General features: G+C 56.6%; 1 protein-coding gene across 3 annotated transcripts; it reads left to right on the top strand.

The window, feature by feature from the left end:
- The first annotated feature begins 1,416 nt into the window (after positions 1 to 1,416).
- Positions 1,417 to 27,443, top strand: SH2B2 (SH2B adaptor protein 2). 3 transcript variants are annotated; one of them, XM_080367830.1, is made up of 10 exons: positions 1,417 to 1,545; positions 2,468 to 2,599; positions 12,260 to 13,147; positions 16,135 to 16,236; positions 20,155 to 20,246; positions 22,354 to 22,448; positions 22,989 to 23,171; positions 23,284 to 23,477; positions 24,200 to 24,371; positions 24,796 to 27,443. In XM_080367830.1, the coding sequence occupies exons 3-10, from the start codon at positions 12,287 to 12,289 to the stop codon at positions 25,107 to 25,109; spliced, it is 2,013 nt and encodes a 670-aa protein (XP_080223956.1). In that variant the 5' UTR covers positions 1,417 to 1,545; positions 2,468 to 2,599; positions 12,260 to 12,286; the 3' UTR covers positions 25,110 to 27,443. The 3 variants fall into 3 exon arrangements, with proteins under 3 accessions (XP_080223956.1, XP_080223957.1, XP_080223955.1); XM_080367831.1 differs by lacking the exons at positions 1,417 to 1,545; positions 2,468 to 2,599 and adding an exon at positions 3,548 to 5,407; XM_080367829.1 differs by lacking the exons at positions 1,417 to 1,545; positions 2,468 to 2,599 and adding an exon at positions 5,435 to 9,378.
- Positions 27,444 to 27,478: the final 35 nt, after the last annotated feature.

The following is a 27,478-nucleotide window of genomic DNA, read 5'->3' on the forward strand; positions in this document are numbered from 1 at the left end:
CGCCTAAGAGACTATTGATTGTGTATTTTCTTTAAAAATGTATATGAATGGGAAAGAGGCTTTTTGGAGGGGAGGCCGGGGAAGGAGAGGGGTGAGAGGAAACCATCAGTCGCTGCAGGAGATGGGTAGATGTGACCTGCCCAGGGTAACCTGCATGGAGCAGCGGGCTCCAGCCTCTCGGGGAGCGTTAATTCATCCTCAAAACACCCCGGGGAAGGGAAAACGTGAGCAGCCAGAAGCAGGAGGGTGGGCATGCAAAGCAAAACCACAACAAAACCAACAATGATGGAACCAAGGAGTGAAGCCAAGAGTCCATGACCTGGCCGTGCCTCCCTGTCACCGCTTCTGCAGATCCCCCTGCCCAGTCCCACGCTGATGCCTACGACGCTAACGGAGCGGCTGAGGAAGATGCTGCGCTCCTCTGCCTCGGTGGTTTGGGGGAAGGAAAAGCAAATGGTGCATCAACAACCCCGCAACCCACCTCCCTCCTCCTTCCCGCACCCTCAGGGCACCCCCAAACCAGCCGCTTCCCAAATCTCCCCAGGTTACACCTAGCAGGGTAAGAGGATGGCAAGGAGGCACAATAAATAAATAACAATAGTAATAAAAAACCACCCCCCCCTCCACCCCTTACATAACCAGCATTGTCTTAATCCTACAGGTGCTTTGCAGAAGTAAAAAGGATTTGTTCCTCCTGCAAATCCTTTTTTTTTTCTTTTTTTTTTTTTTTTTTTTTTTTTTTTTGGTGAGTCATCCTTATCCACCGGTGGACATGCTGTGGGGAGGGTGGGGGGGCTCTGTGGGGTCCGGGGGGGGCCGTGTGGGGTCCTGGGGGCAGCCGGCCATAAAGTGACCCCTGAATAAATCCCTTCCACCCCTGTGGGGTTCAGTTCCCCTGTGGCTTGTCCTGCCCCCCATTGGCAGAGGAAGGGGCTTGGAGATGGGCCCCATACATATGTCAGCAGGACAAGGCAGGGGGGTGCGGGGGGTGACCCCCAGACCTGCACCCCGAGCCCCCTCCGGCCACGCAGCGCTGCCCTGAGAACCCCCCGGGGTGAGGGGGGGGCGTGTCACCCCAAACGCCATCTCCTTCACAGCGCTGGGGTGAGCTTTGGGGCTCATAGATGGGGCGAGAACAGGCTGCTCTCCCTATGGCTGTGGGGGTGTCCTCCCGGGGCTTACTCGGGGGGGGCTCGGTGTGCCCCCCCGGCGATCCGGGGTACCCCCGGGGGATTTGGGGCGCCCTGGCAGACACCCCACCCCAGCACCAGCGCTGGGGTCGCCGGGGATGGGTGACCCCACGACGCGGGCTGCCCGCCCGGGGGGGGGGGGCAGCGGGGAGGGGACGGGGGGCGGGGGAGGCGGGGGGGGCGGGGGGGAGGGGGCGGTGGGGGGGGCAGCGGGCCCGGGCGGGGCCCTTTAAAGCGGCGGGCGGTGGGAGGGGCGGGAGGCGGCGTCGCCGGGCGGCGCGGGGGGCGGCCGGGCAGTGCTGGCCCGCCGGGAGCTGCGCCGGGAGCCGCGCCGGGAGCGCCGAGACGCGGCCGGGTGAGCGCATCCCCCCGGCGCCGGGGGGGCCCCGTGCTTAGCGGCGGGGCGGGGGGAGGTCTCTTGTTTTCCTGGTTATTCCCTCCCCCCCACCCCGCTCCGTTTAGGAGCGGACCTCCCCCCCCCCCTCCTCCGGGCCCGGGGGAGGGTCCCCGCTTGCAGCGGGAGCGCGGAGCCCCCGCCCTCCCCCCGCCCCGGGAGGGGGGGTGTCACCGCGGCGGAGCTGGGGGGGCTGCCCCGGGCCGCCCCCTCCCCTGGCCGCCGGGCCGGGGCTGTGCACGGGCGGGCCGGGGGCTGCCGCCGCGTCCCCCCGCCTGCCTCCCCGGCTGGTTCCCTGCCCCTCCCGGGGAGCATCGCCGCTCCCCCGGCCGGCCCGAGCCCCGGGGGGCGGCGGGGGGCGGTGCTGGGGCCGGCCCGGCTCCGGGGGCAGATGCTGGCTGCCGGGGTGGATGCTCCGGCGGGGGCACGGGCAGCGCGCAGGACCCTGCCTGGATGCTCTTCCCCCTTCCCCCCCTTTATTTATTTTTATTTTTATTATTGTTTGCTCGGGCTTTGCCGTGAGGGTTGCAGGCTGCCTGGGGGGCTTTGCGAGGGCTTCCCCCGCTGCCAGCCTGGCCCTGGCCGGGGCAGAGCAGCACCGTCCTGCCTGGTGCCTCAGAGTCCCACGGGGCTCTGGGGACACCCGTGGGGCAACTGCGGCTCCTGGCCTTCCCCCAGCCCTGCCGGGGCCGGCTTCCATCACGTGAAGGCCTTTGGAAAGCAGAGGGACTTTCTCTATGGCCCAGCAGGGCTTATTTCGAGCTTGTGCTGAGCGGCCAGTCAGGCTGAAGTGCGACAGAGCCGGAGCTCAGGGGTGGATGACAGTGTCTGCGGCCGGTTGCGCTCGCTCCAGGGCTTGACGGTGTCAAACTTTGCTTTCCAGGCCCCTCCGAGTTGGTCTGGTCCCTCGTTCTGGTGTAGAAATCCATCAGTTTCCCCAGAAGTTATGCACTTGACCTAGAAGAACCGCGCTGCTGGCACCTCGGGAACCCTGTGAACTGGAACGGGAGAGGAGGTAAGACAGCTCTGCCTGCCCAGCACCCTGCCCAGGGTCCCTGGGGGGTCCTGCCACTCTTTCCTTGAGGGGATGGGGGAGGCTGAGGGTGCTGGGGTGGTTTAACCTGGAGAAAAGGAGGTTCAGGGGGGACCTTATGGCTCTACAACTACCTGGAAGGAGGTTGTAGCGAGGTGGGGGTTGGTCTCTTCTCCCAAGTAATAAGCTCATTCCCAAGATAGAACAAGAGGGAATGGCCTCCAATTGCAGCAGGAGAGGTTTAGACTGGATGTTAGGAAAAATGTCTTCACCGAAAGGGTTGTCAAGCACTGGAACAGGCCGCCCAGGGACGTGGTTGAGTCACCATCCTGGAAGGTGTTTAAAAGATGGGTAGATGTGGCGCTTATGGACATGGTTTAGTGGTCGGTTTGGCAGTGCTGGGTTAACGGTTGGACTGGATGATCTTAAAGGTCTTTTCCAACCTAAACAATTCTATGGTTACTCAAACCTCCCCGTCATGGGGATTTTGGGCTTGGTTTGTTGGGAGGGGTGTGGGGAAGGACTGTGGTTGCAATGCTGGGCATCTGGGGCTGCCCTTCTCAATAGGGACACCCAGGCTCCTCCGAGATGCTCAGCGCTGGGGCCCTTGGCCAGACAGGTGGTTGTGTGCTGCCAGATGTGCTTAGATGGGATCACGAGTGTTCTTGGACCTCCCCTCTTGCATGTCTCAGCGTTGCTTCACAGTGTCTCTCCATTGCTGTAACACTGCAGTGCAGCCCAGGGTGGCCGTTGAATAACTTATTTCTAAAGAAAGTTGCGTAATTCTTGCAGAGGTGCTCCAGCCTGTTGACACACGTTTGAGAAGGGTGCGGGGTTTGCCTGCTGGTGTCAGGTGTTTCCCCAGCACAAGGTGACCATCCGCCTTGTGCCATCGAGTGGGACAAGTCAGTCCTGGGGTCTGCAGGATGGAGCCCCCCCCCCATCCTGCTGAAGGGGAAGGCTTTGGGGTTCAAATTGCCTCCTTCCTTGCGTGCGAGCCCCTCAGCTGGCACAGGGGTGCTGTGGTTCCTTGACTGTGGGGTTACCCCTTCTGGCTGCTCCTCCTGACTGTCAGGTCTGTCCCCTCTTCTCCTGGACTGGTGTGAGCACACCTCATGCACCCTCATGGCTGGGTGATCTTGTCCAACCTCCACTTATCCTTCCTCCTTGGAGAGAAATCACCCATCTCTTCAAGATGAGGATGTTGCTGGCTAATGCCCTTCCTCTTCCTCCTCCTCCTCTTCTCCTTCTTCTTCCTGGGGCAGGCAGAGAAACCTGATGATGGTTGCACATCTGCTGGTCTTGCTGAATCAGGCTGGCTGGGATGCCCCGGGGCAGTGTTGCCTTCCCTGCTCTTCTCCAGCCCAAAGGCCAGCGGAGCCGCTCCTGGCATCGCTCCCCTCCTGGCGCACCCACGTGTTGGTGCCCTGGCTTGCCCTCGGCTGGTTTCCCGTCCCATGGATGCCAGCGAGGTGGTGGGATAAGGGTTGGAGACTTGTGCCAGGCTCGGCGCTCCGCTTCCTCATGCGAGTGGAGAGTGGAGGCCGGCAGAGGGAAACTGGGAATCCTGCCACTGCGGGGAAGCGCCTGGTGTGCTCCCTGTCCCAGGCATTACAGGTTTGAATCCCAGCTGGCTCTATCGCAGCAGAGAGGAGGAGAGGTTATCCCTAAAGGGAAAACTGCATCCCAGGCCTGACTTCTGTTAAAGGGAAAACCCAGAAGGGCTTGGAGAATCTTCTGGCTGGGGAGCAGGGTCTGGGCTTGGAGCAAGGCTCGGCTGGCATCCTGCATCCATCACTGCCCTCAGATGTTTGCTGTGCTTTGGAGGGGGGAACAGTGTGCATCTCCACTCCAGGGTCCCACCGGGAAGGTGGAAGCAGGTTTGTGCCCTGCTACCCCACGTCCTGGCGGCGTTCAGCGCACTAGACCCTAGGGCAGGAGAGGGCTGGGATGGCAGTGCCCTGGCTGGGACCCCAGGGAAGGGGGGCTAGCAGAGAAGCTGGACACAGCCTGTAAATCCCTCCTGCGTGGTCGTGGCTGCCACACTGGGTACGAAGCGCTGCCGGCCCAGGAGCTCCCCTGCACCATGAAGGGATGTTTGAGGTTGAATCTCCAACCAGGGATGGCATCCGTAACGGGGTGTTTTGGCATCATCTGGTTGAGGGGGGGAGGGCGGGGGGTTCAAAGCCCACTGGAATTTTTATGAGGTGTTTTGCTTAATACACCACTTAAGCAATTAGCAGTGATTGTCGCAGTCCTGGGTAAGGCGCTGGGTAGAATTGAATTTCTTAAGCTCAGATACCATTAGGCAGCAGTTTAATGCTGTTTGCAGGCGGGTATGAGACAGTGATGTGTTTGGGGAATTAGATCTGCAAAATAATAAAAAAAAAAAACATAAGAAAATTTCATACAGACCTATGTAACTTTATCCCATGTTTATTGTGTACCCTCCTGAAGGGGGGATCCCCAGCAGTGAGCCAGGGCAGAGGCACACAGCGACAGCGGTACCGCATCGGGATGCGCTTTGCTGGGCATCCTGCACTGCTGACCCACACAGCTCCATCCCCCAAACCACCCAAGGAGTCACTTCATGACAGAGTGATCTAAAGGGCAGAGTAATCTCTTTAGAAGAGTCTGCACTTGTTTTGGGAACTGCCGTTGGGTTTCTGTTGCCAGGGTGTTCCTTTAAATCGCCTGAATTTCAGGTACATCCAAGGGTGGCCAGTGAGCAGCTAAATCTCCTGTAATTTGGCACATCTGAGTCTGGGAAGGGTCTGCCCGAGGTACCAGGTCAGTAGTTAATATATAACGTGTGTGCATGGCACGGTGCAGCCCGCGGCCGTGTGGCACCAGCAGCCGTCCAGCCTGGAGGTGGATGTGCAAATAGTTTTACAAGGGTGGGAAGCAGAGGAGGAGGGGGGTTTTGTTGTGGGCCAAGGGGCGGAAGGAAATCTCGGCTTAGCAAGGGAAATGTGAGATTGCTTGGTGGGGGACAGGGCTTCGGCTGCTCCTGGTGGGAGGCTCTGCTATTGTGGTGGTTAAAAATAGACTTTGGACTGGTTACTTTTCTGTGGAAGCTCGCCGGCCGGAGACAGGCAGGTGAGGTGATACCCAAGTGCCTGGGAAGGGACAACAGCCTCCCATCTCCTTTACCAAAAGCTCTATTTTTATTTTTTTATATATAATTTTTTTTTTCTAAAGAAATAGCATTTCTTTTGGGGCATTTGAGGGGGGTATCTTTGCTTTATTTCCAGACACAGCACGCTGCCTCTAAGCCCCAGGCTGCATTTGTGATGCCTAGCTGTAGCGATGGTTTGCACAGCATCACAACCCTGTGCCCTGGGGACCTCCTCCCTGTGGGTGAGTTTGGTACCCCTCGGGTCCCACGCCGGCGTAGCCGGATCAGCGGTGTGCTGAGTGGCTTGGGTGATGCTCCAGCCACGCACATGGGCTGGCAGCATGGCTCCCTGCAAGCTGGATGGAGTTACTCAAGGAAGAGATTATCTAAGATCCAGTGGATATTGTCTATTAACTTGTCTTTGTTTTCCAGCAGCTGTCAGCAGGGGAGGTAAAATATGCACTGGGGGTGATTTTCGAGGGGGAGGGAAACAACCCTGTGATATATAGGTGGTCAGAAGAGTGGGAAATGGAGAAAGTCTCAGGTTTTGCTGGGGGAATGTCGTGGGCCTGAGCTCTGCCCAGCTGGATTTAGCAGACTGGCTGCACGTGGGAAAGAAGGGTGTCTCTGTCCCCGTGCCAGCACCCGGGGGTCCCGGCTGGGAGCGGGTCCCCTGGCACAGGGTGAGCAGTGCCACAGGCTGGGGTCTTGCTCAGCAAGTCGGTGGCAGGGCTGGAGCTGTGCTGGGGCTGCAGCCCCCAAAACCTGGTTTATTTGCAGGAGCATTTGTTCCTGCGGGATTGGCGTCGGGATGCAGAACTGGGGGATTGCATGCAGGGCTGTGGGGAGACTGGCCTATGTGCGAGAGGGGGTAAAAAGGGTCATGTCTTGCCAGTTTTCTCTTTTGAAGATGTCCCCCTTCAACACCTGTGCCCCAAAAGCCTGCCCTGGAAAATGGCCATCCCGTGCTGCTGGGTGCTTTTGGGGCCTCTGTTTTCAGAGCTGGTCTGGCTAACAGCACGGTGGGAGGAATCCCTCCAGCGGAAAAAAATCCAAGAAGCCTTCTCACTCCGGAGAAATGTTTTCTAGGCTGCAGGTGACAGGAGGACCCTGTAGTGCGTCTGGGCAGGGAGTCAAAGCGTGCATTTAATGGGGCATCACTTCAAGGAAGGTGGTTTGACCATGAAATTTGAGGGGAAAAAATGCTGTTCAATTAATATTTTAGTGGGATGGACAGTAAACAAGAGGAACAAAGATTGTTTCCATTTCTATCAGGTTCAAACAGCTGGTCCGATTTAAGATCTATAGGGTATAAATAGTATATGGAGCCACGAGGAAGGCAGAGAGCAGTCAACTTGTCCCACCCCAGGGCTGCAGTGGGGGTGCTAAGCAGGCCTGGAGGGATGTGTAATGGGTAGATAACTTTCACTTTTTTGCCTACGGCTTTCTCTTCCTTAGCTCAACTTCTGCGTGTGGTTAAAGCTCTGATGGGTCTTGAGGGCTGGGTTCCTTCCCAGAGGTGGCAAAGGAAGCCCCTAGGAGGAGGTCGCTTGGTCTTTGCATGCTTCAGGTGCCTGCTGTGGAAGGGGGTGGGGGGTGTCGGCTCTGTGACCGATGCATCCCGCATCCCTTTTGGGCTTGCACAGTGAGAGCAAAGACGATGTGCTTGCCTGCCTTCTGCCATCAGCTCTGAGCCCCCTGTGCTGCTCACTGCCCCGCGGTCCCCCAGGGCAGCCCCCATCCCCGTTTTCGCTATTTTCCTATCTGCCAGGGGCAGGCGGAGCCCTGGGGGCAGGCAGGCAAGTGTCAGGCTCCCTGGTGGGCTGCCAGAGGGGCTGCCCGCTTGCCAGGAGCGTCCTGCCTGCCAGGAGCGTCACCTCGCAGCCTGCTGCCGGGGGGCCGGGGAGGTGTCACCTTGCTCTTGGACCCGCTTGTGACTCGGGGATCTCCCCTGGCCCAGCACGCTTAGGTCAGGTGCTTTTCTGGGGCAGCAGGTGCCTGGATTTCCTCACGCCGTTCCTGTGGGATCACCAGCCGGGGCTTAGAATGGCATCGATCTTGCTGGAAACCGAGCCGCCCGCTGGACTGGGGCAGCTGGGACCGAGCTGGGGACCACCTTCCCCACGAGCCAGAGCTTTGCTGCAGACCCCTCCGTGTGGGCTCTTCCTTCCTCTCCCACTTTTCCCTGGCCTGGCCCCAGGAACTCTCCTGTGCAGGCAGGGATGGAGGGATGCAGGCTTCAGGCAGGTTTTTTTCCTGTTGAATTTTGGATCGCTTTGGCCCTGGCGGTGCTGCAGCGGGTGGAAGAGGAACATCTCTGTTAGGTTGTTTCCTTAAATAAAGCCCTCGGAGCCAGCGCTGGGCTGGCTGTTCTGGCTGTCCCATGACCAGTGTTGCGCGTTCGGGTTATTAACACCTCATTAGATGTCGGGTCCGCCTCGTGTCTCTGGTTCAACAAATCCCAGCAGCTTTGTCATTGCTCCCTGACTCCCGCTTCACCAGAATATTTTTTTTTTATGGTGTCTTGCACTTCTGCTGACAGTTTAAATTTCATTTCTTCTTGAGGTCAGTAGCTTACTTCAACTTTCAGATCTTCCTACTCGTGTGTGCTGACATGCATCCCCAGTGCAGGGGCTGCATCCGTGCTCCTTACTGGAAGAGGCTGCCCTAACGTCACTGCCAGCAGCTGGCTCCCGCCTGCAACCTGGGTTTCCCCTTGGCTGATCCCCAGAAATCCTTCATTTTTTTCCTTCCTTTTTAAACCTTGGCTTGCTCTGTCAAGTGACGGCGGCGGCAGGGCACAGCTTTGCCCTGGGAGGTGTTTGGCAACTTGTGCAGGTGGGTTTGGAGCCCATCACCAGCCTGATGTCTTGGTTGCCACTTTGTGGCTTCCCTTTGATGACAAACCTCCTCATTTTATATATTTGTATGTCCGTCTGCTCGTGTAACCCAGGCCAGGGACTGGAGGCTGTGGCTCCTGCGCCAGCTCCAGAGTCGGCAGGCAGCACCTGCAGAAGGATCTGGCCCCTTCGGAAGGTGCCCGGGAGCATGCTGCAACCCTCGGTAAGCTGGGCTGGAAGCAGACAGCCCTTGCTTTCCAAAAACCAATTGCAGATTTGCTGCTTATTTTCATCTTGAGCTTATTTTCGTCTTCCCTTCCACCGCTCTGCTCAGGGATGCTGTCTGTGGCATGATAAGTTATTTCAAGAAGTGGGGCAGTGCTGTTGGTATGGAGGGGAGTAGAGGCACTGTGATTAAAGGTAGATCTACACAGATAATTGGGAGCCTGCTTCCCACAGAAATTGGGTGTGTGCATACGTGCCAGGGTGGGTGCCAGGGCTGCGGTGGCTCTGTGGTCCCAGGGGCTGCCCCCAGACAATCCACCTACTCCCAACCTCTGCTCATGGGTTCTGGCTGGGGGGCTTGTGGCCGCCCCACTCCAGGCAGGAGGGCTGGAGACACAGCGCAGAGGGTAGTAATCCCCGCCGCCACCGCCTCAGACCTGCCAGATGTCTCTCCTTTAGCCTTCATTTTTATAAATTGGCCTCTTAAAGTCTGTCATCCCCATGCAGATGAAAGGAAGATGCTGTGATGCCTCTGTGTGCGTGTCTCCGAGCCAGAGCCTGGCTGCAGTGCCTGGATGGTGAGGCTTTTTGTTTGGGGCTTTATCTCTTTTTGAAGTGCCTTTTTTTTTCTTTTTTTTTTTTTTTTTTGTTTGTCTTGTTTTGTTCCTTGATCTCTTAGAGCCCCATTGCATCTGGGCTTGCCATCCCTTTAGTTTTGGGCAGGCCCTGCTCCATGGCACCAATCCCTCCTGGAGACATGGAGAGGGAGAAGCATTCACCCCCCATCCATGGTGGGGGGGACATCAGCAAAGCCCTGGGGCTCAACACGCAGGGCAGAGCTGAGCTGCTGCCTTCTGGCAGATGCAATTAAAGCCACCGCAGTGGGGCTTTCTCTTTCCCCTCTAAGCCCCTTTCTGCTGTCTTCCCTTGGCACCCTTTCCCATCCCTTGCTCTTGCCGTGCCCGCTTGGATTGGCAGCAGGAGACCCCTTTTCATCTCCCTTTTCTCCCTGAGCCCAAATGTTCCTGGCCTGTGGCTTGGTGCCGGGCAGCTCCTGGGGTGGAGGTGCAGAGCTGGCGCTGTGAATTTTAAAGCTAAAGGGCAGTAACTGCTGCCACAAGCTGAGTCTTTAAATACTCTGCTTGGTGATGAATGGGTATGTAGGAATTGCATTTGCTGGGTGAGTAACAAACAGCTTTGCATTTTCTGTTGCTTTCCTACTGTCCTTGGGGAAATTTAGACGCTGCTTCTAAACTGCAGGGATGGGTTTTTTTCCCAGCTGGCTTGGATCCTTGCGAGCAGGACCACTGAGGTCTCGGGGAAAGCCCTGCCATGCTGGGGAGAGCCTCGCCAGGGATTTCTGCAGGGACCAGAGCTCTGCTGGGGGCTGGTGACAGCACTGTGGGATGAGGGGGGCCAGTGGAGGTCCCTGATGTGATGTATGTGCCCTGTCCAGGCTGCCTCCCTGGCACAGCCAGGGGTGCTGAGCAGTCTCCCTGTCTCAAAGATGGGAAGATGCCACATGTGGAAGGCAGAGATGCTGCTGAGGGGAAAGCTGTGTGGTCCTTATGAGACGGTGGAGAAGCTAAGCTCCCCCGTTTCTGGCTCTTGAGCAGCTCGGGGTTTCTCTTTCCATCAAGCACTGTTGTTGCTTGTGTGTGTTTCTCCCTGTGTGAGGGGTTTGAGAGCCACTTCCAGGGTGGAGGTGCCCCTGAGAGCTCGGATGTTTCATGCTGGTGGGTCTGGCAGTGGCTCGTCTCCATAGGGATGTGCTGGGGAAATGGCAGCTGGCTCCTGGCCACTGCTGCTGCTCTGGATCACAGCCTTCAGGGCTCGGTCCCACCGGGGTCTGCTGACCGACATGGCTGGGGTCTGGAGGACGAGGATCAGGTTAACCCAGTCCCCAGTGCCCGCCCCGATCCCGTGGCTTGTGCAGTTCATCCAAGCGGTAATTAATTATTGGCTATGTAAGCTGCTGGCGGGTTACTGCGCGTGATTTATTAGCAGGAGTAATCCCTCACCAGCAAAAGAGCTGCTCTGTGAATGGGGAACAGCAAAATCCAGGGGAACGGTCCCCAGGCATGGTCCCCACCTGGAGCATGGCAGCCGCAGACCCCTTGGGCTCTGTATTTAAGCCAGCTGTGGTGGATTAGCCAAACTGCTGCCCTCGGGGAAGGGGGGGTGTCTGCACACACAGACTGAGTGTTTGGGGCCGTGGGCTGAGCCGTGCCCCAGTTGCTCACTGGACAAGGCTCACCATCACCAGCAGGCACAAGCAGTCTCGGCGCTGGGAGATGATTTTTGAGATGCGATCGCTGCTCGGGCCTCCCCAGGGAGGTGGTTCATGCTGCCCAAAGCTAGGTAGAGGTTTGGGAAATGTTTTTTCCAGTAAAATGAAAACATTTTTTGAAAAGAAACTTGAGCGTAAGCACAAAGCTGGAGATGTACACATGCTGTGAGTCCCCCGGCTGCTGGGAGAGGGACCGGTGTGGAGGATGGGCAGAGTGGCGCTTCTCCCATGGGTGTGCGGGTCTGGTCTTCACCTCCCTTCAGCTTCTGGTGGGCTCCTGGGTTTAGCTTCTGGCTTTTTTTTTTTCCCTTGTGCCCTACCTACTCGTGGGCCTGTGCTGAGGACCTGTCCCGGGATTACCATCACACCTGGGTGCCCGATGGTCAGTGGGGAGGGCGAGCGGCAGGGGCTGAGCTCCCAGGCAGCTCGGCTTGGCCTGACAGTGACAGAGATGTGAACAGACAGGGAGGGCTCGGCCATGGCAGGGACACACAAGAGCAGTGCCCACCCCAGCTGAGATGTCACCTGGCCGAGGAGGGTCTGGGCTATAAAGCCTGGGAATGAGCAGCTCCGGCAGAGCCAACCCAAGGAGCAAGATCTGTGTCTCTTCTAATGAGTCTCTTTAACAACAACAACAAACAAAAAAAAAAAAAAAAATGTGGCAAAGGATCAGGGCAGAAATATGGATGGAAGAGGAGGAGAGGACCAGCTGCTGTGTGCTTCCCTATGTGCCCATGCTCCTCTGGGATGGAGGATGAGGGGAGGACCGCTGCTGGGATGCCCAGTGCTCCCTCGCCCACAGGAGAGCTGCTGCCATGCCCAGGCAGAACGCACAGGCGAGAGAAATCCTGGAGGCAAATCCCCCCGGGCTCCTCTGGTTGGGGACTCCTTAGCGGTTTTATGAGAAATCAATAATGCTTTTGCATGGTCATAATCGTAAAATAAGTACAATTTATGGCTGCTGCCGGGGCCAAGATTTTTTTTTTTTTTCCCAGCGTACCAGGTGGAGAGGAAACGACACAAAACCCCTTTCCCACAGTGTTTTTTCTTTGCACTGGGGCTGTAAACCTGCTCCTACATCCTTGTGGGGGGCACAGCCACACAGGATGGGTTGCCTGTGTCCTTGTCCTTGTTCGTGCCCGTGCTGATGCTGTCCCCTTGCCCTGCAGCCCGCCGGCAGGTGGAATGGGGCAGCCATGAACGGCGATGCCCTGTGCCAGGAGCCCTCCTCCCCGCTCCCTGACTGGAGGGAGTTCTGCGAGCTGCACGCCCAGGCAGCCGCCGTTGACTTTGCCCAGAAGTTCTGCCAGTTCCTGAAGGAGAACCCACACTACGACACCCCCGGGGCAGAGACCTCCTTCTCCCACCATTTTGCTGCCAATTTCTTGGACATCTTCAGCCTGGAGGTCAGCCGGGTGTTCGTGTCGGACTCCCCCACCAAGTACAACATCGTGCCCTTCGTGGGGCTGCAGAACTGCCACGTCCCCTACGGGCGGGAGGTCACCCCAAGGAAGGAGGAGACATCCACTGAGTCCCTGGACAGCATGGACACCCCGTTGGGTGCTGGACGGTACCTGAGCCCGGCACAGCAGGTACAGGCACGCAAGGTGTCCTCCTACGGCCAGTCCCGCAGCTCAGAGGACGTCTCCATCCATGCTGCCACCAAGCCCAAGTTCAAGAAAGGCTTCTCCCTGAGGAACATGAGCTTGTGTGTGGTGGACGGTATGAAGGAGATGTGGCATCGTAAGTCCTCTCCAGAGCCGGGTGCTGAGGCTGCTCCGGGTGGCCGGAGAGGTGAGAGGGAGCCGTGGCCAGCTGGGGGCAAGGAGCCTGGCGACCCACGGGAGAAATGGACCCACAAGCTGCGCCTGTCCAAGGTGCCCTCCTCCAAGGTGGAGCTGGTGGACATCCAGAGGGAGGGGACGCTGCGCTACATGGTGGCCGATGACACAAACTGTGTGGGGAGCTCACAGTGGCAGAAGTGCCGCCTCCTGCTCCGGAAAGCGGTGAAAGTGGAAGGGGAGAGGTTCCTCCTTGAGTTTTACGTCCCTCCAAAGGTAAGTCCTGGCTTTTTTTCTGCTGTTGTTTTTCTGAGCAATTCAAGGAGCAGTTGGGCTTTGCTTGAGGTTTTTCTTATTTTTGCTGCTGAGCTGGGATGAAATCCATCTCTGGTCTGGAGGGGGGGTTGGTGCCGTGTGGCTGAGATGCAAATGGATGGGACAGTATGGTTAAAATCCATCCAAGGTACCAGCCCCAACTGCTGCTCTTCACCAGAGCTTAGCTCCCTCCTTCCCCACAGCCCCTGAGAGAGATGCTGAAACTTCTGCTGGTCCTTTGGCCCACAAGTATCAGCAATCTTGGTTGAAAAGGTCATTCCTCCACCAAGACATGGAATGTCCAGGCTATCCAGAGGGTTTTTTCTCTTCCCAGTGTGCTGCAGACACGTGGCTGACTGGTGCAGCAGCAGTATGTCTGGGATTGCTGCCTGGGCTTTGTGCTTTAGACCTCAGAGGGTTGCTTGCTGGTTCACTTTCTGAAAGCAGGCTTGGGTTTGTTTGGTTTTTTTATTTTTAATATAATTAATTTGGAATAATTTTGCACCTGCAAGCCCTGTCCCCTGCCAATGCAGCTTTTGGCGACGGGGGCAGAAGACACCAGTGATGCCCTCCAGGGCTGGAGCATCACTACCAAGGGTGGGGTTTGTAGCTCTCCTCCTAGACAGCCCCAGCTACGTACCCTCCTAGGCAGAGGAACAGTGCTGATTATCATTATTATTATTATTACCCACAATATTACTTTTCCTTGCCTGTATCTGTTCTTCTGCAACTTCAGCGAAAGCTTCAAAAGCAGGAGCTGGTTTTCATTGCGGCATGTCCTCAGCACGTCCTCCCTCCCCTTCTCACACTCATCCCCCTTCCTTGTGATGCAGGGAAGTGTTGTCCCTGTTTTCCTGGGGGAGAGCTGAGTGGTGGAGGGGTTTGATCAAGAAATTTGGATTATGAGACCTTCGGTACCCTTTTCACTGCAGGACCACCTTCGCTCCTGGGCTGAGCAAAGGGATGTGTGGCACTGCCAAACCCTCACCTGTGCTAATGCCGTGGTCGTGCATCTCTCCGAAGAGCACAGGGCAAATAATAATCCGTTCCCTGGGGCTTTACTAGCTGTATGTGCTGGCAATGAAATCTCCAGTTATTTAAATACCTAGGGAAGAAAAATCTCATTTACTTTATCTTCTCCAAGATCTTCCCGCTTGTGTTTCAGTCCCTGGTAGCAAAGCTGGGCCAACGCAAACCCTCAGTTTTGTAGAGGGATGGATCCATACTTAGGGACAGCAGGATAGTTCATATTTTTAAACAGCATTTTCTATTTTTCTGAGGCCAAAATGAGCCTCGACACTGTTGGTGTTAGCCCGTGCCTCTCACCTAACAGTCGCATCTTTCCTGATAAAAATATAAAGTATGAGTTGAAACTCCAGCACCGCTCCGTGGAGAGCGGCTCGGCGCTGGTATGGATGGTGTGTGTCGCTGGTAGCTGGCCTGGGGGGCTTCCTCGGCCCAGGGAGCGCTCAGGACCCGGCTGGAAGGAACACCGTGTCCGTGGCATGCTGCATGGAGGCTCCGGTGAACCCGGTGCATGCAGGCTGCACCAAAGGGGCAATAAACTCAGGTTAAAATGGAACAACTGCTGCTCTTAAAACATTTAAGAGAGTGCTCATGGAGGGATATTTTTTTTATTGTATCTTGATTTGCCTCTCAAAATCCATTTTGAAATTATTTTATGGCAACTTTTACGGACATTGTCTGCTCTTCTGTTATAATCACACCCTGCTTTGGTTTACATTTTTCTCCCCTCATCTCATCTTGCTTTCCATCTGGCAAATGATTCAGCTGTAAAAGCGGCACCAGTCTGGCACAGCTGGAGGAAAACGGCATTTTGCTTCAGCAGCCCGCAGCTTTGTTTTCGCCTGGGCCCTACAAAAACTGTGGTCGTATCTGTAAAAGGGCAGAGCCTTCCTGGAGAAGACCCTTCTCTGGCTCACCTTCTTTCCTTCTGAAGCAGCTGCCTCCTCCTTTCTGACCTTCCCCTGTGCAAACACCAAGATGGAAAAATTCCCCAGGGCAGGGCTAAGATGCGCCTGGAGGCAGTGCTGGGGCCTGGGGTTGAACCATCCTGGAGGGAAAAAAGCAGTTCTGTTCTGTCTTGGCTCTATTATTTATTTTTTTTTCCAAAATGGGAACTGAACCGGTTATTGGTAACCTGCAGCCCAGTACTCATCACCACCCCATGCACTCCAGGCACACGGTGACTAAAACGCATCTCTGCTTCCCACAGCTGTGATGCTCCGAATCCTGGAGCCCTGGAGGGGACCAGCTCTGGCAAGCAGCTCCGAAGGCTCCTTTGGGGGGATTTGTCGCAATTAAAACAAATATCTCGGGAATTTGTTGCTCAGCAGAGATTTTGAGTGGGAGGCACCGGGTCCTGCTCCCCCATCAAGGCTCTGGCGGTGCCAGGGGCCCCGGGAGAAATTCGTTTTTCTTTATTTTAATGTAATTAAAATTCCCTGCATGGCTAAGGCGGCTGTGTTGTAGCTTCTTGGTTGAAAAGCTGCTCCTGCGCTGGATAAACGGGGCGTTTTCCTGGGCTGCTTTCCACAGAGGCAGCATCCCCTGTCAGACAGCACGATTCTCTCACAGCGTATCTACATCGGGAGAGGGTTTAAAAAGGAGAGAAATAAGTGGTTTTGGCAGAGCTGGCGTATCAGCCTGCGCTGGAGCAAGGAAGAGGTTTGGCAGTTAAATGCACTAACCTCCCTATCTTCCACCGGGCCACCTCTTGCTTTAATTTGAAGAGTGTGGGGTTATCAGGCACATGAAGGAAATCAATGCTGCTTTTTTTTCCCCCCTCTGTAACAACCATGCAGGCTGAGCTGTGATCTTGCCTCTGAGAGCCACGCTGCATCGTCCCCCGGGAGAGTTTGATTCAATTGAGTGGCTTTTTTTATTTATCGATTTCTTTTAATCATTTTTTTTTCTTCTTCTCCCAGGCTTCCAAACCCAAGGTGAGCATCCCGCTGTCAGCCATCATCGAGGTCCGCACCACCATGCCGTTGGAGATGCCCGACAAAGACAACACCTTCGTCCTAAAGGTGAGAGCAGGGAGGCAGCAGCGTGTATCCCAATGGAATCCCATCTGCACCCGCATCCAGCCCCGCTGCAGGGATGCTCAGTCCCCCAGGGGACCGTTGCCTTGGCTTTCGGAGCTGCTGTGCTGACAGTACTAATGCTCCCCCCAGGATCCCTGCCTCCCCTCCCTGGTTCTGCTCCCCATCCAAAACGACACCATCTCCACCTGATGCCCAGGTATTTTGGGATCAAGCTGTTTGCCAGGCTTGGGGTTTTGCTTCTCCGTGTCACCAGGAGATGGGTCAAATTAGTATTCTCATTTGCACTTTCAAGGCTGCCCTTGGTTTTGTGGCTGCTGCTGCCCTGGATCGGTGGCACGTGGTGGCCGTTTCATTGCCATGGGGCGATGGGAATGGCTATGCAGGGCCACCGAGGCCCTGGGCATCAGCCGCCCCATGCGAGTCTGGGGGCCTGAGCAAAGAGTGAAAGCTTCTCTCTAGAAAGAATTTTCCATATCATGCAATTAATTAGCTTAAGGCTCTCTCCTGCTGGGCTGGAAGGCAGTAGCCTGTTGTGGCTCTGGGGCTGAATTTCGCAGGGTGCTAGCTCTGGGCACGACATGCCACCATGATGATGGGCATGTTGGAGATGGCATTTCCCTCCAGCTAATGAGGCTGTGCCTCTCCGTTTGTGCTGGTGGACTCGTGCTTTCCATCAGGGCTGTTGGACGTGCCTGGCTGGGGGGTAGCACGCGGACGTAGGGGAACACCAGCGTTCTGAGGAATTCTGTGTTCTGCCTCTATTAAAAAAACACCTCTCTCCCTGATGCTTCTCCCTAAAAGTGTGTGGCAAAGGCAGAATGGGGAGGCCGGGCTTCCCAGCTGAATGAGCCTGCTTAAAAGCTTAGAAAACTGTGAAAGCAGAGGAGAATGGAAAATGGAGCCTGGCTTCACGAAAGCCCCCACGCCTGGTAGCCTGCTGGGCCCTGGCACGTGTTCCCATGGGGAATCGCTTCCCACCTAACTAAGCTACTTGTAAAGGTCTCACACCTTCTCCTGGCAGCCTCCTCTGGGGCTTCGTCCCTGCCCCAAGGGCTTCCTGCCGTTCAGCCTCAACCTCAGCTGCTGCTGGTGGCCACCATGGACATGGAGGCTAATGCAGCTGCTGTCTTCTGTGCCTCAAAGGCCAGCCTCATGCACCTTCTCCAGACTGACTTGCCCAAGGTCCTCCTTGCTTTCCTTGCGGGCTCTGGAGAGAGAATGCCCCAAAGCGTATGTGGTGCCATGGCCAGGAGTGGATGGGAAGGATTGCTTCTCCTTTGATTGCTTCTCCTTTCTTCTTCCTCTTTATCCAGCCCAAGTTGATCCAGTTGCTCGCTGCGTACCCCGATGGTGATGTTGACTCATACACAGCTTGTGGGCTGGTGTAACCCCTTGTTGCTGTTTGCAGAACTGCTCCAGAGTCGCAGTTCCCCAGCCCACCCGCCCACGGCGATCGGTGTGAGCCCAGAGCTCACCCGTGTGCCCTTCAGCTGGAGGCTGCTCTTGGCTTGTTCTCCCACCGAGCATTTCTCAGCTTCAACAAGTTCATTTGAATTCTGGCCTCATCCTCCAACACACTTGTGCCGTGGTGTCATCCATGGCTCGATTAGGCATCCTCACTTTGCTTTTGTCCCAGGCATCACTGAAGAGCAGCACTCACGGAGAGGCTTTGACGTGAAGGAGCTTCTTCTGAGCATATCCCTGGGCTTTGACAGTGAGCCATCGATAACCCATTAACCATCGATAACTGCTCCTCCAATATGGCTCGTCAGCTACTTCTGATCGTGTTTTCTAGATCCCCTTGCAAGTCTCATCTCATCTGTGTCTTGCTGCCCTGCTTGCTGGAGTGTGACAGCTGTGTCCGAAGCATGGCTAACACCAAGGCTGTGACACTGCTGCTCCCCATCCCTGGGGCTGTCAGGAACATGAGCAGAGGGGTTTGACAGGGTTTGGTCATGGCAGATCCCTGCTGGGGGGGTTGGCTCCAGGGTTCTTCCTGGGTGCCTGTGGAGGGTTGGCTTCTCCGGCTGCCGGAGTAGGACTCTGGGCTTGCCCTCTTCCCATCTTCTGGAGTCAGATGTGCTCTCTCCACTCCCACCACTCTGTGATTGCTTCAGCCGTTTCTTTAATTACCCCAGGGAATGTTCCAAACCCTGATGGTCTGAAAATGCCTGATTTACCAGGTACCCTCCTGCTCCTGCCCCGTTCTGCCCAGGGCGCTTGCCCTGCTGCAGGGTTAATTGATTGCAATCGATCCTTCAGTGAGTGGGGGCAGCAAACGTGAGCCCCTCTCCTGCTGCTCCAGCCAGCCTTAACCCTCCCCTCCCAGCTGTCAGCACAGGATGCTTTTGCTCTGTCACCAACACCCTTTATTATTTGTAGCTCATTTTCTGCCCTGGCCCTTCTTTCCAGGACATCTTGCCGCTCTCTTCCACTGCCCCTTTGCTGGCTGCGCTCGCAGAGGGGGTGAAGCACCCCTCGATGCTGGAGTTACAGATTAGGAGTAAGAAAGGGAGCTGGGTGCCACGGTTTCTCTGCTGCCTTCCTGCATAAAGGGCTGATGTGGAGCCCGATCACAACCTTCACACGCGACATGCTGCACTCTGACAGGTTACGATGGGTGGAAAAGCCCCTGCCGTGTTCAGGGAGGCTATGCTGGAACAGTTTCTGCCACATTGCCTAAAAATTAGCAGGCAGAACATCCCCACTGCCCATCAGACACAAAGTACAGACAATTTTTCCATTGCACAAGCAGGCACTTGCAAAATACCCAAGCCCTGCACATGCTTCGCTTGCTGTCATGCTCTGCATGAGAGAGCAGCCCCGTCTCCCACGCCGGCTATGTGCATTGCCCTCAGAAAGCCAGAAAGGCTCCTTTGCTCTGGTTAAACAAAACCAGGGGGTGTCTTTGCTCCCCTCCACCTCTGCTCGGGGCAGGATCACCCATGCACAGCCCTGGGCTGCAGCAGGGGAGCAGGCTGCTGCTCAGCCCCAGCTCCCTGCATGCCCGACTTATTTTCAGGACAGTGATTCAGTTGTTTGTGATTAATTTAATTTGCTGGGAGGTTGTCTCAGCTGGCAATGTGATACCCTCCCAGAGTCAGGGCTGCTTCGCCAGCTTGGGAACATGATGTGTAAGGGGTCCGTGAGGGATGCAGGGAAACGTGCCAGAGGCACACAGCATCACGCGGTGTGGCTTCTGAGACCCACTGCTCTGTTGGTGTTACGGGGCTTCTGGGCTCTCTCTGGCCCCAGAAAGGCCCAGCCCCTTTGGGCTTGCAACTTTGGAGGCTTTTTTGCATCCTGATTTTTTTTTTTCTTTCTTTTTTTTTTTTTCTTTAATATTTTTGGAGTGGCTTTCTCATCCACCCTGTTGCAATCAAGAGATCAGAAACCTCACGGACCGGTAGGCAGAAAAGATAACAGATGTTTTGAACTCCTGGGCTTAGGGGTCTGGCAGGATCTTGGGGCGGAGAGCAGCATGGCTTCTGCTCCGCCTGTGCAGAACTAGTTTCTGGGAGACACTGAGGCACCCCAGAAGCGGGGGATGCTGTCTGTGCTGGTGCCATGCACTCCTGACGCCCCCAGCCAGGTGTCGGTTTGTGACGGAGGCTGTAAAAACCTTGTGCTACGCTTGTTGGTAATGGTAGGGTGGGGGTTTTCCTGCAAGCCCCAGCTTCGGTCAGGGGTCACCCTTGGATGTACCAAAGCATCTCTCCAGGTCACCCCTCGGCAGCCCTTTACTGGCAGGCGATGGGGCGCTTGTCTCCTGCTCAGCCAAGGGGCTGTTTAGTAGCAGCAGGTGAATGTGGGGGTCCGGCTGGGTTATGGGGTGTGCTTTGCCTTGGGGTGGGTGGCACGACCCCGGCACAGCCTGACACTGTCCCAAATTGCCTGCAGGTAGAGAACGGGGCCGAGTACATCCTGGAGACCATCGACTCCCTGCAGAAGCACTCCTGGGTGGCAGATATCCAGGACTGCATTGACCCCGGGTAAGGCTTGCTGGAGGAAGGTGCTGTGTGGGAACCGAGCTCGCTGCTGCTGTGGTGCCCTCGCCACCGAGCACGGGTTTTTACCCCTGATGCAATTTTTGCTAGCTGGATTGCTACAGAAAGCCCCTGACTCACGCCAGCAGAAGTCTGGAAGCAAAGTTAGCAGCCTGTGTGTGTCAGAGGTACAGCCTCGTGGAGCACTGGCTGCTTCCTCACCCTTTCCTGCTCCACGTCACCACAGCCCAGCAGAGGCAGGCGACCAGGGAATGCAGCCCTCCGTGTGGGAAGCTCCTAACACTCACCTTCTGAAGCTTTTATACTTTATATTTGAACTATTTTTCTTGGTTTCCTCCGGTCCAGCATCTGTGGTATATTTAAGATTCTGCTGGCTAAATAGATTTATTTATGTTTCTATTACGGTGGTATTATCTCTGTCATTGGAGTGACAACAACTTGGCCAAAATTCCTCATCTCCTTTTTCATCGATCTGTGCAGGAGATCATGTGTTAGGGAGGTTCGTGTGCCTGGTGCTGCCACCATTCAGCTGGCTGAGGCAGGCTCAGCCCAGGGGCTCCGGGGAAACCCTGGCACTGCCCTTCTTGGCATAGTTTTGGAAAAACAAGGTGCCCGAGCTTGCAGAGGTGAAAGCCTCCAGCAAACCTGGAACAGGGGCTTAAAGAGGCTGCAGCTGCCCCTGGGCTGCCTTTGCCCCCTTCTGCTGGAGATACAGTTTGGGTGCTGCAGGGTCAGTCACCGTGGAGGCTGCATCTCGCAGGGAGGATGCGCTAATGCACTCCAGATCCGTGGTGCTTTCACTGGCGTGTGTGTTTTTAAATGCATAATTCAAGAAGCGATGCTGAGGCTGGGCTGCTGATGGAGGCAAGGCTGGGAAACGGCCCTTTTTTTTCCCCACTGCATGTTTCAGTACTGGTTTTCCAGCCAGAGCCAAGCACCGCAGCCATGCTCGCCTCAAGCCGCTGCAGAAGCCACCGTCAGCCCCTTGCTCTGCCACTGGCAGCCTCCCAGCTTTTTATGTTTGCTTAGCACCCAGCACAGCCCCGCTTTGGCCTCCGGATGTGACTGTAAAGCAAATAATAATGAGCTGTTTAATACACCGACACACACGCTTGGTGCCAAGAACGAATTTTCAATCAGCTCCCGATGCTTTTGCCAAGGGCTGCGTGCTGGAGACGCTGTACAAGCGCCCGTTGTCGGCTTTTCTGCAAAGCGCTGTTGGTTTTGGTTTCCTTCCTCCCTTCTTGTTTGTAACTGGCTGCAGCTGAATGACTCCCAATGGCTGATTCACTTACTGGCCACTAAATAATTCAGCAGCTCCCTCGTGAGCCCTTAGCGCTAACGCAGCCGCTTCCTCGCTGCCTGCGTGCACGTGGCTGCCGTTAAGCAAGAGTAGCAGAGTGATGTGGGGTAGCTCCGGCAGTGCCAGGCAGCCTGGATAAAAATAGGCTGTGGAGCAAGTCAGGGGGCTTGTGCAAGAAGGATGCTGAAGTGCACAAGCAGGCATTGGGCAGCAGGGATGCTCTCTGTGGGGGCTGCACTGCTGCGCCTCCCCCTTGCTCTGTTCCCGCTCGCTGTCACGTTCTGGGCTTCCCAGCTTGGGGTTTTGGTGTCTTTTTAGGGATGTAATTTCTGTGGGTTGGTAATTTCCTTTGGAAAGGGTAAAAGCAAAAGCGCTTTTGGGTGAAGGTCGGTGGTGGGAGTGTGTGTGTAGACAGATGTCTTGCAAAGCACTGAAAGTCAAGGTAACAGATTTCCATCCAAACCAGCAAGGTTGCAGCAAAATACTGCAGCTAGGACCGACCGGCATGACCCACGTAGTGAGGGCTTTTGAGGATTTAATCCCCCACACACTGGTTTCTCATGCCCCAAAAGCCATGTTATCTTGCCAGCCACGCTGCCTCCTGATGCTGCAGATGCTTCTGTCAGTGGCAGCCCCTCCGAGAGAAGCATCAGGGTGGGCTGCTGGCTCGCAGCTGGAATTCCATTTGGTTATGTCCCCATTGCATGCCCGTGAGCAGAAGTGCCACACATACGTGTCTGCAGTGTGGCAGCTGGTGCGTGACAGTCTGCTCTGCGCTCTACCCCCCAGGGACAGCGGGGATGACATCGAGCTGGCGTCCTGCACGCAGGGAGCCTGTCTGCCAGGCAGGGTGTCCTCCTGCAGCTGCGAGTTCCTGGCTGATGGTAAGGACCAAAGTCTGGTAAAAACACCCACCGGGGAGGGTAGGTGCCTCTGAGTGCCAGCTCTGGTTTGGAGGGGGCCACATCCTGCCAGCGATAAAGGGAAGGAGCCTGGAGCAGGTGCTGTGGGGATGGATCTTCCTCTGTCCATCGCCTTCCTCTTCCTCATTGCTTGCCCTGGCCCCAGGGAGGTGGCTTCTGTCCGTCCTGGTATGTGCAGAAAATCAAGTCCCTGTCTGCAGGTACTGAGGTCTGTGGGTCCCAGCAAGCAGCCTCTGCCTGCACAGCCCCACCCTCACCTCTGTGCACAACCAAGACACATCTGTGCCTCCCATCCCGGTTGCACCAGGGGAAGGAAACCCAGCAGAGGCTGAAAGGGAGTCCCCCAAGCTGTAGGCAGAGCCATAACCTAGCCCTGAGATGTCTCCCAAGAGCCAGGGTGCTCCAACGCTGTCACCTTCAGAGCAGGACAGCCCCAGCCTTGTCCAGCAATGGGGTGTGATCTTGAGCCAGGAGCCCATTCCTCTGCAAATTCCCTTCCAGATGTGCCCAGGCTGCCAGACAGATGTGCCCTGCCCAGTGCTCACAACACCAGCACGGCCACCACCATCCCTGCGCCCCACGGCCGGGGCAGGGACTCCCTGGGGGAGCTCCTCACCCATGTCCCGCTGGAGAGCTTCCTGCAGACGCTGGAGTCCTCCCCCACTGCTGGCGGGCACCTCGCAGGTACTGGGATGCAGGATGCGCTCGCTCTTGGGGTGCACGGAGGGAGAGGAGGAAGGGGTGGGAGAGGGCAGTGTCCGGGTGCTCCCTAAAAACCTGCTGTCCCTGCGGACAGGGGAGGACAGCGAGGCCGAGGCAGAGATCAACCTCTCAGACTTCCCCTGGTTCCATGGGACTCTCTCACGGATCAAGGCGGCTCAGCTGGTTCTCTTTGGGGGTGCCCGGAGCCACGGCTTGTTCGTCATCCGGCAGAGCGAAACACGGCCAGGGGAGTATGTGCTGACCTTCAACTTCCAGGGGAAAGCCAAGGTGGGTGTCCTCTGCTTCTCCCTGAATATCAGTGCCAACCCTGCCCCGCACCCCGGGCTCATTCCTGCCCAGCTGGGGCTCTGAGCAAGCAGGCACCATGCAGTGACCCCAAAGCTCTGTGGGGAGCTGCACGCTGGCAGGGCATCCCTTGGGACCACCTACCCCTGTCTCCCAAGAGCCCTTGGTACCCTGCCCAGCCCCTCCAGCACTTCCCTAGCTGGATCAGCGCTTGCCCTCTGGGCAATACCCCACAGAAGCCCAGTGTAGCCTGGTACTTCATCCCCTGCCCTCTTCGTATCTGCTCCATGTCCTGATGTATGTAGATGCACTATAAAAAAACCCCAACCTATATGTAGTTTTCTGCTGGTCCCTTTTCTACCAGAGGGCACATGCTGCGAGGGGTTGAGATGTAACTGCCTGGTCTTGGCACCTGTTCTGCAAGATGCAGTTCAGGTGGGCTGTGGGCTTCCCTAGGCTGTGTGTCACCAGGATTGGGGGCTGCACCCACCCTTCTTGTCTGTGATGTGCCTCACCAGGAGGGGACAAACTTCTGGGGCTGCAGCGAGTGGGATTTTGCAGGAAACCCTCCCATCCAGGCAGGGGGAAAAAAAGTCCTACATTAGGAGCAAACCTCCCTGGACTGACGGAGGTGGCTCCTTCTGCTGATTGCAAGAGTGACCCTTGCAGTCCCCAGCTCACCTGCTGCCCCCCTGCATTTGCAGCACCTCCGCCTGTCACTGAACGAGAGCGGGCAGTGCCATGTGCAGCACCTCTGGTTCCAGACCATCTTCGACATGCTGCGCCATTTCCACACACACCCCATCCCCCTGGAGTCGGGCGGCGCGGCCGACATCACCCTCCGCAGCTACGTGGTGGCCCAGAGCCCGCTGCCTGGTAGGTGGAGGTTGGGTTGGGATGGGCAGGGATCTTGAGTGGACCTAAAAGGGACTGATTCCTGGGATCCCCCCTCCCTTAAAGCTGTGCCTGTGCCAATGTGCATGGCTCTGGAGACCCACCAAAGTGGGCATTATCCCCGCTGGAGATGGGCGGGAAGGACCACGCAGCAGCAGGGCTGTGCTGGGGTGACCCATATGTCCCTGGCTGTGGGTGTCAGCCCCCTGGCTTGGGCAGGAGAGGAGCAGAGGGGTCTGCAGGGCTCGGAGCATCTTGGTTTGCTGGGAGAGGGTGGGCAAGGGGCACTGCGGGAGGACACAGTCAGGGATGGAGAGGGTGGGCACGGAAAGGTGCTGGCAAGGGAGGGGCAGGGGCTAAGCCCCCCGGCAACATTGGAGGAGTCAAGCTTCTGTCTCCCTTGCAGATGCCAGCCCCCCGCCAGCCCTTGTGTCCCAGCCACCAGGCTGCCGGGTTGACCTGCCACCTCCACACTACTTCTGCAGCACAGCACCCACCGGTCCACCAGCCCCGCCGCCCACTGAGGGGGTGGCCATGGCCCCTGCTGTCACCGTCCCCGCACCCTACCACCGCCTGGAGGGTGCCCTGGGCCCCCGGAGCCGCAGCGACAGTGCCGAGCGCCGGCCGGAGCCCCCCGCCACCAGTGCCGAGGATTACCATGAGGCTGACAGTGCCCGGAGCCGGACCCGGGCGGTGGAAAACCAATACTCTTTCTACTGAGCCCCCCATGCCCGAGGGCTGGGTGGTGGGGGTATGCAGGCCACCTGTGCCTCTCACCACTGCACCAGCCTCGCCACCTCCTCCTGCCACCACCAGCAACCCAGCCGGGATGTGCTTCTCATTCCCTGCTGCTTCTGGGAGCCGTGTCAGCAGCGGGTGATGTCCCAGCTGGACCCAGCACCAGCCCCACGGCTGGGGCATTGCTGGGGGGTTGGGAGGCTGAAAGCGTCAGTGCCATTTTGGAGCTTGCAGCCTCTTCTCCTTCCCTCCTGGACCAGGATCTGTCCGGGGGCCAAGCGAGGCTCCCTGCATCTCCTCCCCAGGGATGCCCCTTGTGGGATGGCAGCCTGAAGCTGTGACAGGCTCCGTCCTCCAGCCAAAGCAGCTCAGCACGTCCCCTCTGGGGTTAGAGCCCAGCATGGCCAACGTCCCTTCTGGCACCATTGCCCCACAAACCAGCTGCTGAGGGGCTCTGGCATTTCAGGATGACCATGGAACTAGCAGATCCCTGTGCAGAGGCTTTTTTTCAGGCTCCCTTCGGGGCATGCATTTCCCACCCTCTGCCAGGAGAAGGCTTTTTCCAAAGCTTAATGAATTGCATTTAAGGAAAGTTTTTTTTTCCTACTGTCCTGCCTTTTCTGTTCCTTTGTTCTTTCTCTCCTTGCTGTACCTAGAGAGTACCTGAATAACCCCTTTCTTCCTCCCTCTCTTCCTTGCTTCTTCAAAACCTAAGCTCTCTGCAAGGGCATCTGCTCAGCCTTCTGCCTTCTCTCTGCTGCACCTAGGCAATATTTTCCATTGCTCAAGGCAAACCTTGAAAAAAAGATGAAAACACCCCCACTTTGCACCAGTTGTTCGTTAGTCATTGGGATGGGGGTGGGGGGTCAGGTAGAGGCCAAGGGCTGTGTCTGGAGGTGAGGGGCAGCCTTGCCCTGCAGGTGCTCAGCTGGGTTCCTGGGAATGAAAGCACTGCATCTTCAGTAGATGCTATTGAAGGTGGTGGTGGTTTTTTTTACTTTGAGAAATAGAAATGCCCAGGCAGAGCAAAGGGAACGGGGCTGCTGCCAGGTAGGTGAACAGCCAGCCTCCGCGGAGGGGCAGGCAGGCAGGAGTGCCCTTGCCGATGGCTGAAATTCCCCCCCCCCCCCCCCGGCAGATGCAGAACCCTGCCAGCAAGGGCTGCAGCAGCACTGCTGCCAGGAAGGACCAGGCAGTGGTCACTGCTCTTTGGTGGCTTTCTGACAGACTGATGCAGCCACCTGCACCTATAGCAGGAAAAGAGGATTCCCCTGGTGGAGGTGAGCCCTGGAAGGGAGCACAGAGCAGAACCCCACTGTTGGCCAAGTACGCACTATGTTGTCGATGCTTTTCCTCCAGGTCACTGAAGCCCTTAGGGTGGTTTTACAGGCCAGGCTGCTTACAGGGTTGTGTGCCTCGTGTGCGGCTGGAGACCTGAAGGGGCAGCTTTGCTTGCAGAGTGCTTGCACATCTCTCTTGGTTCGCCTTGTTGCAGCTTGTCTTACCCATCACCAGGACTTCTGGCTCCTCAGGTGCCTGCCAGGCCTGGGTGAGAGTGCTAGCAGGACCTGAGTGAGGTGGCTTTGAAGTGTCTGGATAGGTCTCCAGGTAGAGAAGACTCTATGGTACCCAGCTAAAAGTTACCACTTAGTGCAGAGAGGTATGAGCCAAGCTACCACCTAGCTCAAAACCCCTTGAATTTGCCTGGAGTTTTGAGTTGAGTCAAATTATTATTTTCCTTTTTTGGGGGGTGCCTTCTTTCCTGAGCTAGCAAAGCATGTCCCCAGTGCTGGAGTCACTTGTCTCTCCTACTTCAAGAGGGCAGGGAAAGTGTCTCCAAGGCTCCTTGCCTCTTCCTGCTGTGTGAAAGCTGCCTTTCTGCCCCGTGGGTGCATGAGACAAGGGCTGGTGGATCTCATTCCTGCAGCAAATGCTGCCTTATCCCTAAATGCATGGCCCATCAGAGGGCAGGAGGAGCAGTTTGCTCTGGCAGGAGTATTTCTCCTTGTTCAGCACAGGAGGAGCTGTGTTCAGCACATGGAGGAGCCCATGCAACAGGGAGAGGCCAGATGCTCTTGGATGTGCTGAACATGGACCCGCTGCCTTCACACTCATGAATGCGGGGGCTTGCGGGGGGTGGTGTACCTCTGGTTGCAGCACAGACATCGTCACTCTTGTTCTTCACTGAGGTCCCAGCAAGCCGGGTGGTTGTGGATGGGAGCACTGCCTTACAAACCTTCAGATGTTGGCTGATTTTTCACCTTCTGTGTCACAGGATAGGAAAAGGAGGGGGAAGCAATGATCTGCAAGCAAAAATGTTAATTTGTAAATAGGGAAGAGTCTGGAAGAGT

The sequence above is a fragment of the Falco punctatus genome (assembly GCF_963210335.1).
Source record: "Falco punctatus genome assembly, chromosome: 1".
In the NCBI taxonomy this organism is placed as follows: Eukaryota; Metazoa; Chordata; class Aves; order Falconiformes; family Falconidae; genus Falco; species Falco punctatus.